The sequence below is a fragment of the Myodes glareolus genome, chromosome 11, assembly GCF_982192425.1.
Source record: "Myodes glareolus chromosome 11, mMyoGla1.1, whole genome shotgun sequence".
In the NCBI taxonomy this organism is placed as follows: Eukaryota; Metazoa; Chordata; class Mammalia; order Rodentia; family Cricetidae; genus Myodes; species Myodes glareolus.
The window spans coordinates 80,732,885-80,748,951 of record NC_142036.1 but is presented as its reverse complement, the minus strand read 5'-3'; the positions used below and the strand labels follow the sequence as shown (position 1 = coordinate 80,748,951).

At 39.3% G+C, this 16,067-nt stretch overlaps 1 protein-coding gene across 5 annotated transcripts in view; it reads left to right on the top strand.

Annotated features, from left to right (window-relative positions):
- Window positions 1–16,067, top strand: part of Immp2l (inner mitochondrial membrane peptidase subunit 2) — an 845,970-nt gene that overhangs the window by 549,942 nt on the left and 279,961 nt on the right. For 4 of the 5 annotated variants that reach the window (XM_085697717.2, XM_085697718.2, XM_085697715.2 and 1 more), the window contains one exon: window positions 3,366–3,431. The exons of the other annotated variant lie outside the window; for it this stretch is intronic. In XM_085697717.2, the coding sequence (XP_085553843.2) occupies window positions 3,366–3,431 (66 nt within the window). The remainder of the gene's footprint in view (window positions 1–3,365; window positions 3,432–16,067) is intronic. 5 annotated transcript variants of the gene reach the window in all.

Below are 16,067 nucleotides of genomic sequence, written 5' to 3'. Positions count from 1 at the left end.
GGTAGATAGAAGTTTCTTAAGTTCCGTTTATCATGAAATGTTTTTTCTTTCTACATTGATTGTGATTGATAATTTGTTGGATATAGTAGTCTGGGCTGGCATCTGTGGTCTCTTAGAGTCTGCAGCACATCTGTCCAGGCCCTTCTGACTTTAGAGGCTCCATTGAAAAGTCAGGTGTAATTCTAATAGGTCTGCGTTTGTATGTTACTCGGTCTTTTTTGCCTACAGCTGCAAGTGTCCTTTCTTATTTCTGTACCTTTAAGATTTTGATGGTTATGTTCCCTGTGGAATGTTTTCTCTGGTCCTGTGTATTTGGTGTTCTGTTTGCTTTTGGGCCTTTATGAGAACCTCCTTTTGAGTGGGGAAATTTATTTCTATGATTTTTTTTAAAAAAATGTTTTATCTTAGGTCTGGGTTTCTTCTCCTTCCTCTATACCTATTACTTGTGGGTTTTTCTTTTCATAGTTTCCTAGATTTCCTGTATGCTTTGATCCTAGATTTTCAGACCTAACATTTTCTTTGGTTGAGTTCTCCATTTCTTCCACCTTATCTTCAAGACTTAAATTCTCTCTTCTTTGTTTTGTAATCTGTTGGAGAGGTTTAATTACTAAAGTTTTTGATTATTTCCTAAGAAGTTCATTTCCATTTTTATTTCTCTTTGGCTTTTCTCTAGTGATTTTATTTCTTTGCTAAATTTTCCTGTCATGTCTTGAAGTGTTTTCACTGTTCCATTCTCCTGTTTTCATAGTCTTCCTTAGGGCGTTTACTCATACCCATGGAGGTCCTTGAACATAGTCATAATTATTATTTCCAAGTCCTTGTCTTGTGCATCAGCTACACTACTTTTCCCAAAGATGACTGCAGCAGGGTTGCTGGCTTCCTGAATAGGCACATCGTCTTGATTACATGTTTCTGTTTTCTTTTGCAGGGATCCAGGTATCTGGAATTGTAATACATGTAATAAATGTGTATATAATATATCAAAGTGTATGTAGCTACCTAGTGTTGTCTTTGTTTGATGTCTGGCTGTTCTTTGCTTGCTCTTGATGCTAAGAAAGTGTGGTGACTCTAGGGTCCCTGGCACAGTGTTGTTGTGAGTCAAGGGGGACACAGAGGGTTAGAGATGGATATATGGAGAGGCTGAGACTGACAGTGGGAAAAAGTTAGGGGGATCCTGGGTCATACCAAGAGATGGGGTTTGTAGTGGTTTAATTAAAAATGCTGCGGGATTCCCCGAGTGACTGCAGCGGCAGAAATGCTGCAGGTCCCCAAGCGGTGGCAGCGGGCCATGTGGCATCAGGCAGAGGGCTGAGAGCAGCCAGTCCAAGGCAGGGACAGCACACGAGACCACGCTGCAGGTCTCTGAAGAGAGAAGAGAGAGAGAGAGAGAGAGAGAGAGAGAGAGAGAGAGAGAGAGAGAGAGAGAGAAAGGGAGAGATGGAGCTTGGGCTGGAAGCTGAAGATCAGCTTGCCTCAGCGAAGTGGGGAGGAGTGGGCGTGGCTTGTCTCTTAAAGAGACAGAACAGATCATTACAGGGTTCCTAAGTAATCCGGAGGAACAAGGGGCTCCTGCAGGCAAGCTGCAGCAGGATTAAGAGGAGGTCTGGAGAGACTGGAATGAAAGAGATGGATAGCCATTTTCTATGTAGTCTTAAGTTGCCTTGCACAGAGAACCCAATTTCCGTACCTTGAAGGTAGCAGAACCCCACAAGGCAGATTTAGAATTGTCTGTTAATGACAGTGAAGTTATAGAATACCGGTTCCTCAATTTGTTTAAAGAGGCCAGTCAAAACTCTGATCCCATTTCCCTTCAAAATAAAGAATATTCATAATCATGTGAAAGTAATTGCAGCTGTTTTACATAATTTTATTTTCTCTGAAAGATGTATTGTGGGATATCAATTGTATTGTAACTCCTTTAATACAGAACACACTTACAGTTTTTCTAATTCTATTTCTGTTTTTATACTTTTACATTCCCTTTAAAAAGTGTTTTAATTCAAAAACGTGAATTGGCATGAAAATATTTTATCTCTGGTTGATTTTCAAGGACACATTAAACAATTACTTATATGATATATGATCTGCTCCTTGAGACAAGTCTGTTAAATCAGGGGTTTAAGATGTTATCAGCAGGAGATTGTCCACATTAAGATGGAGTTACCTGTCCATCGCTGCAGAAGAAATTTCCCCAGTACCTGGCAGCTTAAGTCAACAGACATTGATGGTGCGCGTTTCCTGAGGGCAACCTAGGTGGGGGCATTGGCTCAGGGTTTCTCTAGGAAGGCAGTCAAACTGAGACTCGGGGCTACAGCTTCTCCAGGCTTGGCTGGCACTGAGGACAGGCTTCTGAGCCCACTGCAGGGACATTATTAGCAGGCGAGTTCTTCCCCATGTGATTGTTTCTGCGGGTTGTTCAGGACAGAGGTTGCTGGCTGTAGAGTGGGAACAGTAGAGCTCAAGGTGAATGAGAAAGCCTCTTTCCTAAGGAAGCCTGGGAGTGCTCCCCCATCCCGCTCCCACACACTCTTGACCTCTCAGATCAATCCTAGCCTAAGGAGGAAAGAATCACTTGGGATGCATATTCCAAGAGGGCTGGGGATTTATCTAAGCAGTGTGTCTTTGAATAAAATTTTCTCATCACAAAGGAGATTAAAATGGAAAAATATCTTTTAACTATATCAAAATCTATCAATTTCTTTTAACTGCCAGGAGCACTGTTTATCTCTCTGAATTCTATAATCATCAAATCGCTGAACGCCTATATGATTTAAAGGAATTCTCTACTTTGTTTTTGAAAAAAATATCATTGTTTTCTGGATGATGCGCTTTTGATTTTAAAGTGACATAAACTTTACAAAATGTTATCAGTTCAAAGAAATGTCTGCTTTCTTACATACAAATCCTTTGTTTAAAAGCACTTGACTTTAATAACAACATATTAATAATCTTAATCCCATAATATCTAAGTTGTTTATCCATCTTGGTTTCTGTTCCTCTTTCTCCAGGGTCTCATGTAGCCCAGGCTGCCTGCAGATTGCTGTGTGTGGAAGGATCCTGCTTCTGCCGCCTCCACCTCTGTCTACTTGGAATGGCAGACTGTATCAACTTACTCTGTAGTCCCTCTGTAGTCTCGTTTTGTTAAGTTTTACTATGGCTTCTTTATTCTCAGAGCTTTTAAAAAACATAAGTATCTCAATAGTATGTCAGATCACTTGAAACCCGAGTAAGGTTGACGTCATACCATGGGTGCTAAGAATTCTGCAATGTTTTTACTACAGCTGATTTTGTTGAACAATTTGGTTTTTTTTCCTAAAATAACAACAACAGAACTGACTATTTGACCTTATTTTTTTTCATCCTAGGTCTCCTAAAAACCAAGAACAGAAGATCATTAAGAGAGTGATTGCTCTTGAAGGTGACATTATAAGGTAGGTACCCAGGCTACTGGATTTAATTTATAAACTAGTGCTTTTTGGTTTGTTTGTTTGTTTGTTTGTTTTTGTTTATCAGAGACAGGATTTCTCTGTGAAACAGGCCTGGCTGTCCTGGAATTCCTTTCGTATACTGGACTGATCTCAAACTCACAGCAATTCAGTGATTCCCCCTCCCCCAACAGTATCTGGGATTAAAGGTGTGCACCACCACCTTGTGGCTCACATTCTTGTGTTTTAATTGGTTCTGAGTCATTATTTGAAATTAAAGCAGAAAATACCTTGGGGTCTAGAACTGGGACAAACTTCACTTGGGTGTCTACTTCACTGCACATCACTAACCATTTCCAGATAGAAGGTATGTGAGAAGTTACTGAGCATACCATTGTCCTTAGATTATAAAATTTAGGATAACTGTTAAGGCAGGATCACCCCATGCCCTGGACATTCAACCACTGCTTTCAGGTACCAGCACTGGCACAGTTATTTTTAATATGGGGACACTATATCCATTTTAGAAAATTTGAAGAGCATTTCATTATTTTAAAGTCTAAACGCCAAGAGTCAGAGGGGTCTTTTGTAGCCATGGAGGTAGAGACAAGGTGGACAGGAGGTGACACATGCACTTCCGGGTTCATAGTGAGTGTTGAATCTGCAGACAGCACTGGAATAATCAAGAATTGAGCAACAGATAGCAAATTCTTATTTATTGCACTTGCTAATATAAACAATATTTGAGGATAAACAAGAAAGACATTAGTACATGCTGCCTGTCATTTTGATTGCCTATTTATGGTCAGGTGTGCACAACAGAGCAGACAAGTGCTTTGAAAATAATATTCATGAAGTTTTCCAATCTTGTTTCCACTGAAAGTCCCTCCTAAAAGTACCTGTGTTAATGATTACACAAGCAAAGCAAGCGAAATGATAAGAGCCCCTGTCAGCTTATAGCAGAATTGAGATCGGCCCAGGGATCTCTAGAGTCCCCAAGACCAATTTGGGTTCTATGAGGTCAAAACTACTTTTTTTCCTAACATAATAGGTCTTTTGTGTCTCTTTTTAAGCTGTAATCTGTTGTGTCTCTAGGATGGAATTTTCCAGATGTGTGATATTGCGGAAGATAGGAGAATAAAGCAGAGAGACCCAATTATCCTCGAGTTCTCCAGATGCCAAAAACATTTACACTGACCTGTTCTTGTTCTTTTACCACTAAAAATACCGTGATTTTCATTAAAATATACTTGATACCATAAGATTTACTAATCATTAAGTTCAACAATTCTTTTTAAAATTATTCAATATTTATGCATGTATACAATGTCTTTCAATCAAACCTACTTCTGTTCCCGTGCTTATCCCTTGAACCACTTTTCCCTCCCAAAGCCATAGCATATGTTTTCTCTTTTTCTGTATTTTTTAAATTAAAATATGATTGGAAGACCATTGTCAATAAGTGGGTTAGTAGGAAAGTGTTTCGTTCCCACTTCCTATAAAAAATGCATTACGGTCAAAGAACCTGGTGGCTTTCTTTTTTCTTTTATCAAGAGTCAGCCCAGGATTCTGATTTCCTTCAGAAACAGAGACAGGTATAAAATCAGAAAACCCCTCACTCCCCATGTAGAAGTATCCAAGCATACCTTTAGTGTCTGGAGACTGTGTGAGTGTGATGTGGTCTCATTAAAGAATGAGTCGGCACCCTTGAAAACATTGTGTTCAGTGAGTGAAATGAGTCACAACAGACTACAAATTATATGATTCTGTTTCTGCAAAATGCCCAGAATAAGTAAATGCACAAAACACAGGTTAACTTCCCACAGTCATGTAAGAGTCTTATAGAGGAACTTTTAATGGTATAGGGTCATTTGCTTGTTTTTAAAAGGTCCAAAAATGTTCTTAAATGTATTGTGGTGACAGTCGTACAGTTGCATATGAAAAATTATTAATCTGTACATTTCAAGTGGTAGATTGTATGTTATGTGAACTACATCTCAATAAAATTAGTTTTACAAAACCAAAGAAGTTACAAAACAAACACATTTTATTCATGTAAAGTAATCTAACAAAATTGGTAATTCCAGGGAATCAGGGTTGTTGTTTTCCATTATAATCCAAAGTGAACTTCGCCATTTCTCATCATCAGTCACTAGCTGAACAGTCAGCAATGTGAGATCACAGAAGTGTGCACAAGATGAAACTCCACAGCACACCCCTGAGGAGACACGAAGCATCCTTCTCCTCTCACAGTGCATCTCCATGGGGTTCATACAGCAGAGGCAGAGCCACAGCCAGAGGCAGGCTACTGGGCCAGGGCTGGACTCACCTTCTTCCTTGATACTCTTGAAACCCATGCAGATGAAGCCGACAAATGGATGCCAGGGTCTGTGTTCCCATTGTTCCCCTTTCTGAGCTTCAGTCATGGAGACTGAAAGGAAGAAAGGACTTAGAGTCAAGATATTTCCAATGTAAAGTCTTTTTGAGAAACCTCTTTTTGTTGATTAACTAGAAAAGTAATCATTCTATATTGTTTAGTGTCGTTGAAGGGGAAAAAGTGCATTCCTTCTCTTTGACACCTTGGCACCTAGGCACCTAATTGCCCTAGGCTTCCTGGCTTTGAGTTAGTGTGATCCTTCAGTGGTCTCTATCACTATTGAAAAGTGTTAAGGGGACAGACAATTAGATAGCAAAAGATTCCCTTATAAACTTACTTATTTTTGTCTGTGATCTCTTTCTTGCAATTACATGCCAGAAAAAAATTAGGAAGATACTGACTATCAGCCACAAAGGGTCATTAGCCTGGCAGTGTCCTCTCTCCTGACAAGGAACGATTTCCTTTGTGGGGCAGCTTTTCTGGTCCTGTTTTCCCGTGGATATTAATGAATTTCCTAGGAGGCAAGCTAAAATCAAGTGTGAATTTTCAATATTTGCTTTCTTGGAAAGAATTTGATATTTCTTAAGGAAAGAGAGAAAAAAATCTTACTATATCTGAAGTACAGATATAGGATGTATTCGTTAGATGGACTGCTAGTCAACCTACTGATCTGTTGTGTTTGGGGTTAAGTGTTCTTCCCTGGTGTGGCTCCCATGGCTAGGGAGACCAAGTGACCTGGAAAGTACCCTATAGTTAAAAGGAACCTGTTGTAAGGGATTCATAGGAATGATGGGTACCAAGAGGACCACAGAGTAGAGCATTGCAGGTTACAATCACTTAGCATTGCCTTTTCAAGTCTCAGTTCAATGAAACGGAAATCTGTTTTCTTCAGTAGTGGCTTTCACTCTGCTCCCTAAGCAAGATTAATTTTTAGAAGTTTTGCTTTTAATTATAGAAATCGTTTGGCTCTCTTGAATTGCTATGAAGAACACTCTTGTTCACAAATGCTGTTACATTTTGTAGGCTAAATAGGATGAAATGGAAATATCAGTTATAAAATTTGGGATTGGGGTTATTGTTGGGTTTAGTTACAATTTCCTTCCCAGAAAGCTGTTTTGAATTTTTATTTTAAGATATGTTACAAATATAAATAAATCACACACCAAACTTAACTAGTGCCAAAGACTATCAGAAAGTTTTTATAAATTTATATTTGTCAAACTGCTCAAAATATACTTCTCAGAGGGAATTTATTTAAAAGTCAAAGAAATGTGGACTTTAGCTTTAGCTTCAGAAGTTTAAACACCTAAATACTGTTTTTTTGGTTTTTGTTTTTATTTTTACTTTTTTTGGCTTTGAGATAGGGTTTCTCTGTGTAACAGATCTGGTGGTATTGGAACTCACTCTGTAGACCAGGCTGACCTGGAACTCACAGAAATCCACTGCCTCTGCCTCCCAAGTGCTGGGATTAAAGGCGTGTGTGCCTTTAATCTACATATGCATGATGAACACGTGGAGGTAAGACCGGAGAAGTAGGAATGAAAAGAGGGGGAGTTTAGGTAAAATAGTCCCTGAAAACTTCCCTAAAATTTGGAAATTAAGGGAAGGAGACATTGGAGGAAAGATAATCAAACCAAAGAAAGTGCATACCTGAATTAGATACAGACTACGTAAGAATTCAGGGTCTTGCAAGAAGCCAGCACACAGTAGAAGACAGAAAGTTGATGCGACAGTTAAGTTCTTGGAGGTTTGTAGAGCTTTGTGAGCCAGGTAAGGACTTCAAATTTATTTCAGTTGAGGGCCAGCCAAGTGTTTCTGAAGGATTGTCGTCTGCTGTATGCAAAAAAGGTAAACAGCAGCTGCGTGGCTCTGCCACCCCAAGAGCCGTCTCTCTTGGCAAAGTGCAGTCAAGCTGCTCACGGGAATAGTTAAGTGCCTTTCTTCACTACATGCATGCTGACTACTTTGATTTATTTCCAGTGACCCAGATAAAAGCAGTCACATTATTTATAATCCACTGATTATGATTTATATTGACAAAGTAAAATATAGAGTTCGAAGTATTTGTTCAGTGAGTTCCGCCAATATCTAAGATTGAAAATGAGGAGACGTTGAAGGGTCTGGATTTTGTAACGTAATGTCAATATTGGTTAAAATCACAAGGTGACTCTTTTGAGTCTCTGAAACTCTTAGGTGAAAACTTGTTTTCATAGTGTTGACCTTACTGTGCATGCTTATCCATAACAGTAACAACGAGAAGCTAATGAAAGTCCTATTTAGCCATACTCATTAGTTCCACCATAGCTGTTTACTTTCTCATGTTAATTTGTTATGACTCTCACAGAAGCACTATTGTAGAAAAGCATAAGATGAGGAAAACTACCCCCCCACACACACCGTGTATAGGACATCAACGTGAGTCAGCCACAGTTGAAATGTCGTAAGTATCAACTCTGCCTGCAGGGACAACTAACTATATGTCTGTTTCACAGGTCTCAGGCCCGTCAACAGAGAGGCCTTGTATCATGTCCCCTCTTTTAGAATCTGGAGTTCCATATAGTTAGCAATGTCACTGTAGTAAGTATCTGGATTCTTCTTAGTCCCCATGAACAGGGTAACTATAAAGTTTATCACTTAAACCATGTCCCTCTGCAGAGGGAGAGAGGTTATGTGTGGGATCATCACTGTAATCCAGAGCTGCCAGGAGGGACTGCAGCAGGCATAAATCTGATGAGTGCAATGTAATCTCCTTCATCATCCACTTCATATACTTTGTTTTTATGCTGCTCCTGACCTTTCTTCTTCAGATGAATCCTAAAAAGTGTTGCCAGAGTGAAATAAGTTCTAGGCTCCAGGAAGGAGTGAGGTGGAGGGGGCTGGGTCCTGCCCATAGCACAGTCACTTTCTGCTGGAGTATCCAGTGCTAGACTGTCTCAAAACTGAATTGACATTGCAGAGCTGTCGGAGGCAGGCAATCTAGGGCCTTTTTCATTGAAAAGCATTTACATAATAATTGCTTTCCCAGTCGAAAGACTATATTAGAAAACATCCAAACACCCTCATTTATTAAAAATAACTCTGGTATTAGCAAAATAAAAATCCATTGAATCACTCGAAATTAAACGTTTAAAAACTGTTGATTTCAAATGGACTGCTGAAGATGTGGAAATCAATGTTGGCCTATCACGGATTGTTGAGTAAGCCTGTGTTCCAGCAAATGGTTAAGCATTCTTAGAAAAAAATCAGAACCAAATTGAATTTTCCTCAGTAAAACTACATGATGCTTTTTAAATAACATCTTTGTAGTTGGTATACCAGCTCAGACTAATAGAGCCCCAATGTGTCTACATGGCTGTCCTTGAAGAGCATCCATTGGTTTTGGGATTTTTCTGTCCATGTGGAATCTGAGATGCTTTCTGTGTGTAAAGGAAGGGCATATGAAAAGAAGCCTGTGTTCAGGACTCTGGTAAAGACTGGTAGATGAAATGTAAGCTAATAGATTTACAGTTCTCCAATGGGATCAGGATGGGTGGTTACCGACAGAACAGAGGATATGTGTACCCTGTCCTATTCACTGGTAACCTCAACAGAAGGTTTTCAGAAAACCCCAAGATCCTTTAGCTTGGTTGAGTTTGTTCCATGAATTATCCTGCAGTCGCAGTGGCATTGTCCATTCTAATTTAATGTGGGCTCTGACCACTGGTGCTGCTTTAATAGTTAAGGGTTTGAGCACTGAAGTAGATTTAGTTAACCTACCGTTGAAATTACCACTGCAGTGTAGAAGTCTTTGCTTCTTGCTTACTAAAGAGTTACAAGTTTTTGACAGTCCTTGCCTTTGCAGAGTTATAAATGTAGGAGATTATTTATTTGATGTTGTTGAATATGCAGAAAATGAAGTTGCTAATAAAAAGATAATGTTTTAGCAATTGACACTTCTTTCTGATAATGAGGGGGGCTTTTTACCATGTTGTCTTTAATTTTTATCAAGATAAATAACTGTTAAGAATGCCTCTTTTTAATCTCAAAAGTATTCCTGCAATCAACTTAGCAATACAAGGATTATTTTAGATAGTTGAATGTTGCCCTTAGAAGATGCGACACTTGCTGAAAGTCCATGAACCTTTTAGATTTATTTGCCTTTTCCTCTAATCGTGGCACTTATTACCCTGGTGGTCTGCCGCCTGCCCTGCCAGTGGTTTCCCTAAAAGGTTTTGTATTCTAACATCTCCTGTCTCTTAAGCAGAGTTCTTCCCTAGGAACAAAAATTTCATTTTTATTCATTCTTGCAGAGCTGCCTGCTTATTCATTCAGTGTGGAAGAGAAGCTATGCGCATGTGCAATGGATTCCGACTATCTCGATTTAGATTTCAGAAGTGCCTCTTACTATGTTACCTTGACAGATTACCTAGTCCTCCAAAACTAATTTTCCTCATCTGTAAACTTGACATTGTCATAACATATACTTCATAGAGCTTCTTCAAAAATCACATGAAACAACTGATATAGCGTGGTTAGTACAATGCCCAGGACATAGTATATGTTTTTGCATACCAGATCGTAACTGGAGTTATGATTTTTACTGTTCTTTAATGAGTGCTTTGTATATACGGTTTTCCAGATGCTATTGAGTTTCAGGGTTGGCAAGAAAGGCTAAAGCTCATAGGTAATGCTTACCCTTTATAAGGTTTATAGCAAAACAACAATGGCTACAGTATAACAAGATGTTACTAGGGAGATGTGCTAAAGCTTCTGGAAATTGTGTGTGTGTGTGTGTGTGTGTGTGTGTGTGTGTGTGTGAGAGAGAGAGAGAGAGAGAGAGAGAGAGAGAGAGAGGCAGAGACAGAGACAGAGACAGAGACAGAGGAGGGGGCGGTATCTGGTGGGCCTAAGGAACTGGGCTGTGTTGATAAAAATTGGTGGAAGTAGAAAGTGAGAAAAGGTTTTACTTTCCTTCTTAATTGCTAAGTATTGCGTGATTGTTATGGAATGTTCAGATACTCCTCGATGTTCAGATACTCTTAGAACATATGAGACAATGAGAACTTCCACTTTTTTTCTATCCATTATCATGCTCTTAGACATATATCTATATCTATATCTATACACATACAGATAGAGATATATTATCTATCTTTCTAATCTACATCTTATAGAAGGAACTCGAAAACATGAGGAAGGCAGTTGCAGTATGCTTCTTTTTCTCAAACATTCTCCAGACACTTGAGGTTTTCTTTAAGAACTTAGATTTTTCATGTGTGTGTTCCACTAGCACATCTGTGTTGCTGTATTACACTAGGGCATCTCACATGACAAATTCTGTAATTATTTATTAAATAATGATCCTAGGAGTAACATACATAAAGTATTTATGGATGCACTATGGGGCCACAGTGGTATGAAATCTAGATGAACTACTCATAGACAATCCAGATATACTGCTCAGAGTAACAAAAGTGAAAATGAAGATTGAATAACCTCCTCATACTGCTCCCATTCACTCACAGTTTTGCATTACAGACATCGTGTCCTTTTATGGCTGTCCATGACAGGATGTGTCTGAAGTGTTTCAGAGAGGACCTATAGTGGCTCAGCTTATATAGGAAACACTTCTCCAATATGGAGGCTGAAATGTTCTGATCTGGTGGGACCCTCACTCACACCTCCTTGTGCTCTTTAAGACATAGTGAGCAGTTTCTGACTGTTGATACTTTTTGTGGGCATCCTTTTACATCTCTCAGATTGGTTTTGGGTACCACTCCTCATCCACCAATTTGGGCGTGTAATGTAAAGGGCTCTGTGAAGTGTGATGTTCACTAGCAGACCGAGAGGTGTTATCATTAACATTTGAACTCCTTTACTGTTGATCCAATCACATTCTTAGGAGTAGGCCATTTTGAAGATGTGAACTCCAAGTCAAATAGAAATACTGTCTTGAAATAGAAAATACTAACTTTTCTGTACTCCTTTGAACTAAATATTGATTTTTGTTTTTCTTCTACCCACAGTAATGTAAGCTGTCAAATATTTTGAAAAGACATATAAGTGTAATTATCACCGTAGGATGCTCCAAAGATTGCCTTTAAAAATACCTTCTTGAAACAAAACTTAAGAAAAATATTTCATCCTGAATAACAGTTGAGGGAGAGTCATCACTTCTAACCTGGGCAACTCCTGTTAATCTTATTCAAGTTTTCCATTGACTGCTGTTCCTCTTTTGAAATGTTTAGAGCAACATTCGGAACAAGGAACAGACACCATTCAAGGTATTGATTGTGTTAATTATGAATGCTCTTAAATTTTTTCAATTTTATTTTATGTTTTGGGGGAGACAAGCCAATTTCAGTGACCCAGGACAATGAAAGTTAGCATGAGATGGTATATAAGTGATAAGTATGGAGTAAGGACATAAAGAGGTCATTCCAGCTCTTTGTTTCTGCAAGTCACGTGACATCATCAGCTGTTGACTTCCATGTCCAACTAATATATCTGTCCATTTCAAGGCTTCTTTTGAAGATCAAATAAGATAATGTACCCACATCTTGTTAACTTGCACACACTATCAACACAATTATTATGAACTAAATTCTGTTTGGTTTCTTCAAAGCTTAGTAGAATGCCTTCCTAGTACTTTAGAGTATCAAATATTTTGCTATTAGTGTTGAAACAATCCTACAGTACTTCTATGTTAATATTTAACTGCTATAGTTGTTATGAACGTTAGCACTGCTTGGAAACATTAAACATAAATTAATATTTTATTACGGTGAGATTTTTGTGTGTTCTCCTCTCAATATGTTTGAGGATGTGAGGTAGTGATGTTGACTGAGCGTACTCATCTTGCATAGTTGAGATTTTAGAGTCTTCAGTGAGTTGCTTGTCTCTTCCTCCCCCAGCTCCAAGTAACCACTATCCTACTCTTTCTTTCTAAGAGTTTGATGATTTTAGATGATTTGTGTAGGTGCAGTCATTCAGCATTCATGTTTCTGTGATGAGCTTAATGTACTTAAGTACTCAAGGTTTATCTATGGTTTTGTCAATCTTGGGTTCTCATCTCCTTTAAGGCTGAACATCAACCACATTTTCTTCATCAATGATCTGTTGATGGATATTTGGTGCGGGACAATTCTGTATTTTGTCAATTATGTCTTAAATAAACGCTGATTGGCCAGTAGCCAGGCAGGAAGTATAGGCAGGGCAACCAGACAGGAAGTAGATGTGATTCAATGAGAACAGGAGAATTCTGGGAAAGAGGAAGCCCATTCATCCTCAGTCCTGTCCAGACACCAAAGAAGCAGGATGTGACCTGCCCTGCTGAAAAAGGTACCGAGCTGTGTTATCTGGCTAACACAGATAAGAATAATGGGTTAATATAAGTTATAAGAGTTAATAAGAGGCCTGAGCTAATGAGCCAATCAGTTTATAACTAATGCAGACTCTCTGTATGATTTCTTTGGGACCTGGTGGGAGGACAGAAACCCCAACAAGCAGGCCCTCATGTTACAGATATTTAGATTTGTTTTACATTTCAGAATATTATATGATCTTATTAAAAAGCCTTGACTGTCCTGGAACTTCCTACATGGTGCTGGTTGCTCTATGTTGTCAACTTGACTACTTCTAGAATTAAAGAAAACCCAGTTAACTGGGTATATCTGTGAGGTGTTTTTCTTAATTAAATCATTTGAAGTGGGGATACCCACCTTTAAGCCCAAACTTTTCACGTAGGAAGTTCCACCTTTAATCTGGGCCACACCTTCTAGTGGCAGCCTATATAAAGGGCACGGAAGAAGGAAGCGTGGGGACTCTTTGCCTGCTTTTTGTTACTCTTGATTCACTTGTATTAGAGCCTACATCTTGGAGAGTCAGATTCCAATATATATGGAAGGCCAACTGGGACATCCAGCTTCATAGATTGAATGAGTGGATTCTTAGACTTACCATTGGGAGACAGCCATCATTGGACTAGCTGGACCATAGTCCATGAGCCACTCTAATAAACCCCATATATGTGGCTACCCTATCAGTTCCATTGCTCTAGAAAACCCTGGTTAACAGGACTAATACATATGTAGACCATGTTGGACTTAAATTCACAGAGATTTGCATGCCTCTACCTTCCAATACTGCATTTAAAGGTTTGAGCACCAGGCCCAGCACGAAGAATCTTTAATGACCATAAATCAATACTTTATCTTTTAGTTCTTATTGTGAATTCTTTTAGAAAAATACTGAGGAATGACACTCACTGCTAGATGATACAGAACAGTAGTTCCTCACCTCTACCCTATACTAGTTAGTTAGACTCCCAATGGTTTCAGTTATACGTAGTATGGTTATCTTTAGTCTAACTTCAGTATTACGTAGGTAAGTCTGAACATAGTTCTGCCCTTTTCCGGCGTGATAGACCTCCACAGCACCTGCTCCATCATATATCAACCACCTCTTAGTCAGCGTATTTACTCTGTGTGCACCACCACCTGTTAGCTATGGAGCTGCCTTGCCAGTGTTGTCAGGTCAACTATTTTAGCATCAACTGTGTTCAAATAATCTCTATTTTACTTTGAAAAGGTCACAAAATACAGCAGTAATGTTAGCAGCAGTTTAGATATGTCAAAGAGAAGCCATAAAGTGCTTCCTGAAGGAAAAAATGTGTGTGTGTGTGTGTGTGTGTGTGTGTGTGTGTGTGTGCGCGCGCGGGCGCATGTGCATGTATTCTGGAAGAGAAAATACCCATATACCCATATAATGAATATTCATTATAAAATATTGTGGTTGTGTTTTGTTTTTCATTACTACTGTTAATATCATATCATACCTGAATTATAAGTTAAACTTAATCATAGATATATATGTGTAGGAAAGTACTAGCTTACATTTAGTGTTTGATACAGTCTGTAGTGATCTATAGTTTCCTGTGGCTTGTGGGCGGCTAAGAGTGTTTCTGTAGATAAGGGAGACATTACTTCAGGCATTTCCTTTGCCTTCTGAGAGGCCTCCCTAATGCTCTCCAGAGCAGCATACCATTGTACATTCCCACAGCAGTGCATCTTCAGTGGCTAGAGCCAGCTTGAGAGAGAACAAAACTGAAGGTGTCATATTTCCAGACTTGCTCATATATTACCACGCTGCAGTAATTAAATCAACATAGTATGAATATGCCTTATATATAGGAGATGCAGCTTCGATGTTTCAGGTTTAAGAAAGAGATGGAAACAAAATTCCTATTTTAAAGATCTTTATTAGGAGAGATATCCTTCTGACCATCAGGGTCATCATCAGGCCTTGGGGTAGAAAATGTTAGGAGAGATACAACATCATGCCAAAGGATAGCTCGAGGACACTATGAACTGGGGGCGGGGTAGGGGGTCTCGGGGGTGGACACTTCAAAACTCCTGACTAGGAGTTCACGAGGAGAGGTAGCCTAAAGTGAGAGAGTGGGCCAGATGGCTGCCATATCTAGTCTTGACAGGGATACTGAAGAAAGAAGGGGAAATGCCCTTCACTTTCTCCTCAGAAACCTGGAAAACAACGTGAATTTTCTTATTTGTATAGGCATTAGGCAGGACAGTAGACTTATCTGGCAGCCTTGAGGGAAAGGAGAAAAAGCTGCCTGCGGACAGGATGGACTGATTTCTGAAACAGAGAGAGGGGCAGTCTAGCACCAAGAAGATTCAATAGGAAAGGACCGTGTGGTTAATAAATGATAGACCTGCAGAACATTGAAGCTGGATCTGTATCTCACACTACACACAAAGGTCAACACATGATGGCTTAGATTCAACAATAAATATGACTTGCAGATATGCATAGTGTGAAAGCTTTATGATGTTAGTGATGAGTTAGTAGCAGTGATGTAATAAATATGACAACAAAATTCCTGAACAAAAAAAGAGAAAGAATCATGTAACATGTGAAAGCCGGGCCTGCTTGTTTGTGTTTTCTGTGTCCTGCTCGGCCCCCCCAGCTGTTTAGTCCCAGAGAAAAAAATCACACAAGATCTCTGTAAGTTATAATGCTGATTGGCCCATTAGGTCAGGCTTCTTACTGGCTAACTCTCACATCTTGCTTAACCCATTTTTCTGATCTATGTTAGCCATGTGGCTCAGTACTTTTTTCAGTGGGACAGCTCACATCCTGCTGCTTTGGTGATCTGGGCAGGAGTGGGAGGAATCAACTTCTTCCTCCCCAGAATTCTCCTGCTTTCCTTGCATCATTTCCACTTCCTGTCTGGTTTTCGCGCCTACACCTCCTGCCTGGCCAATCAG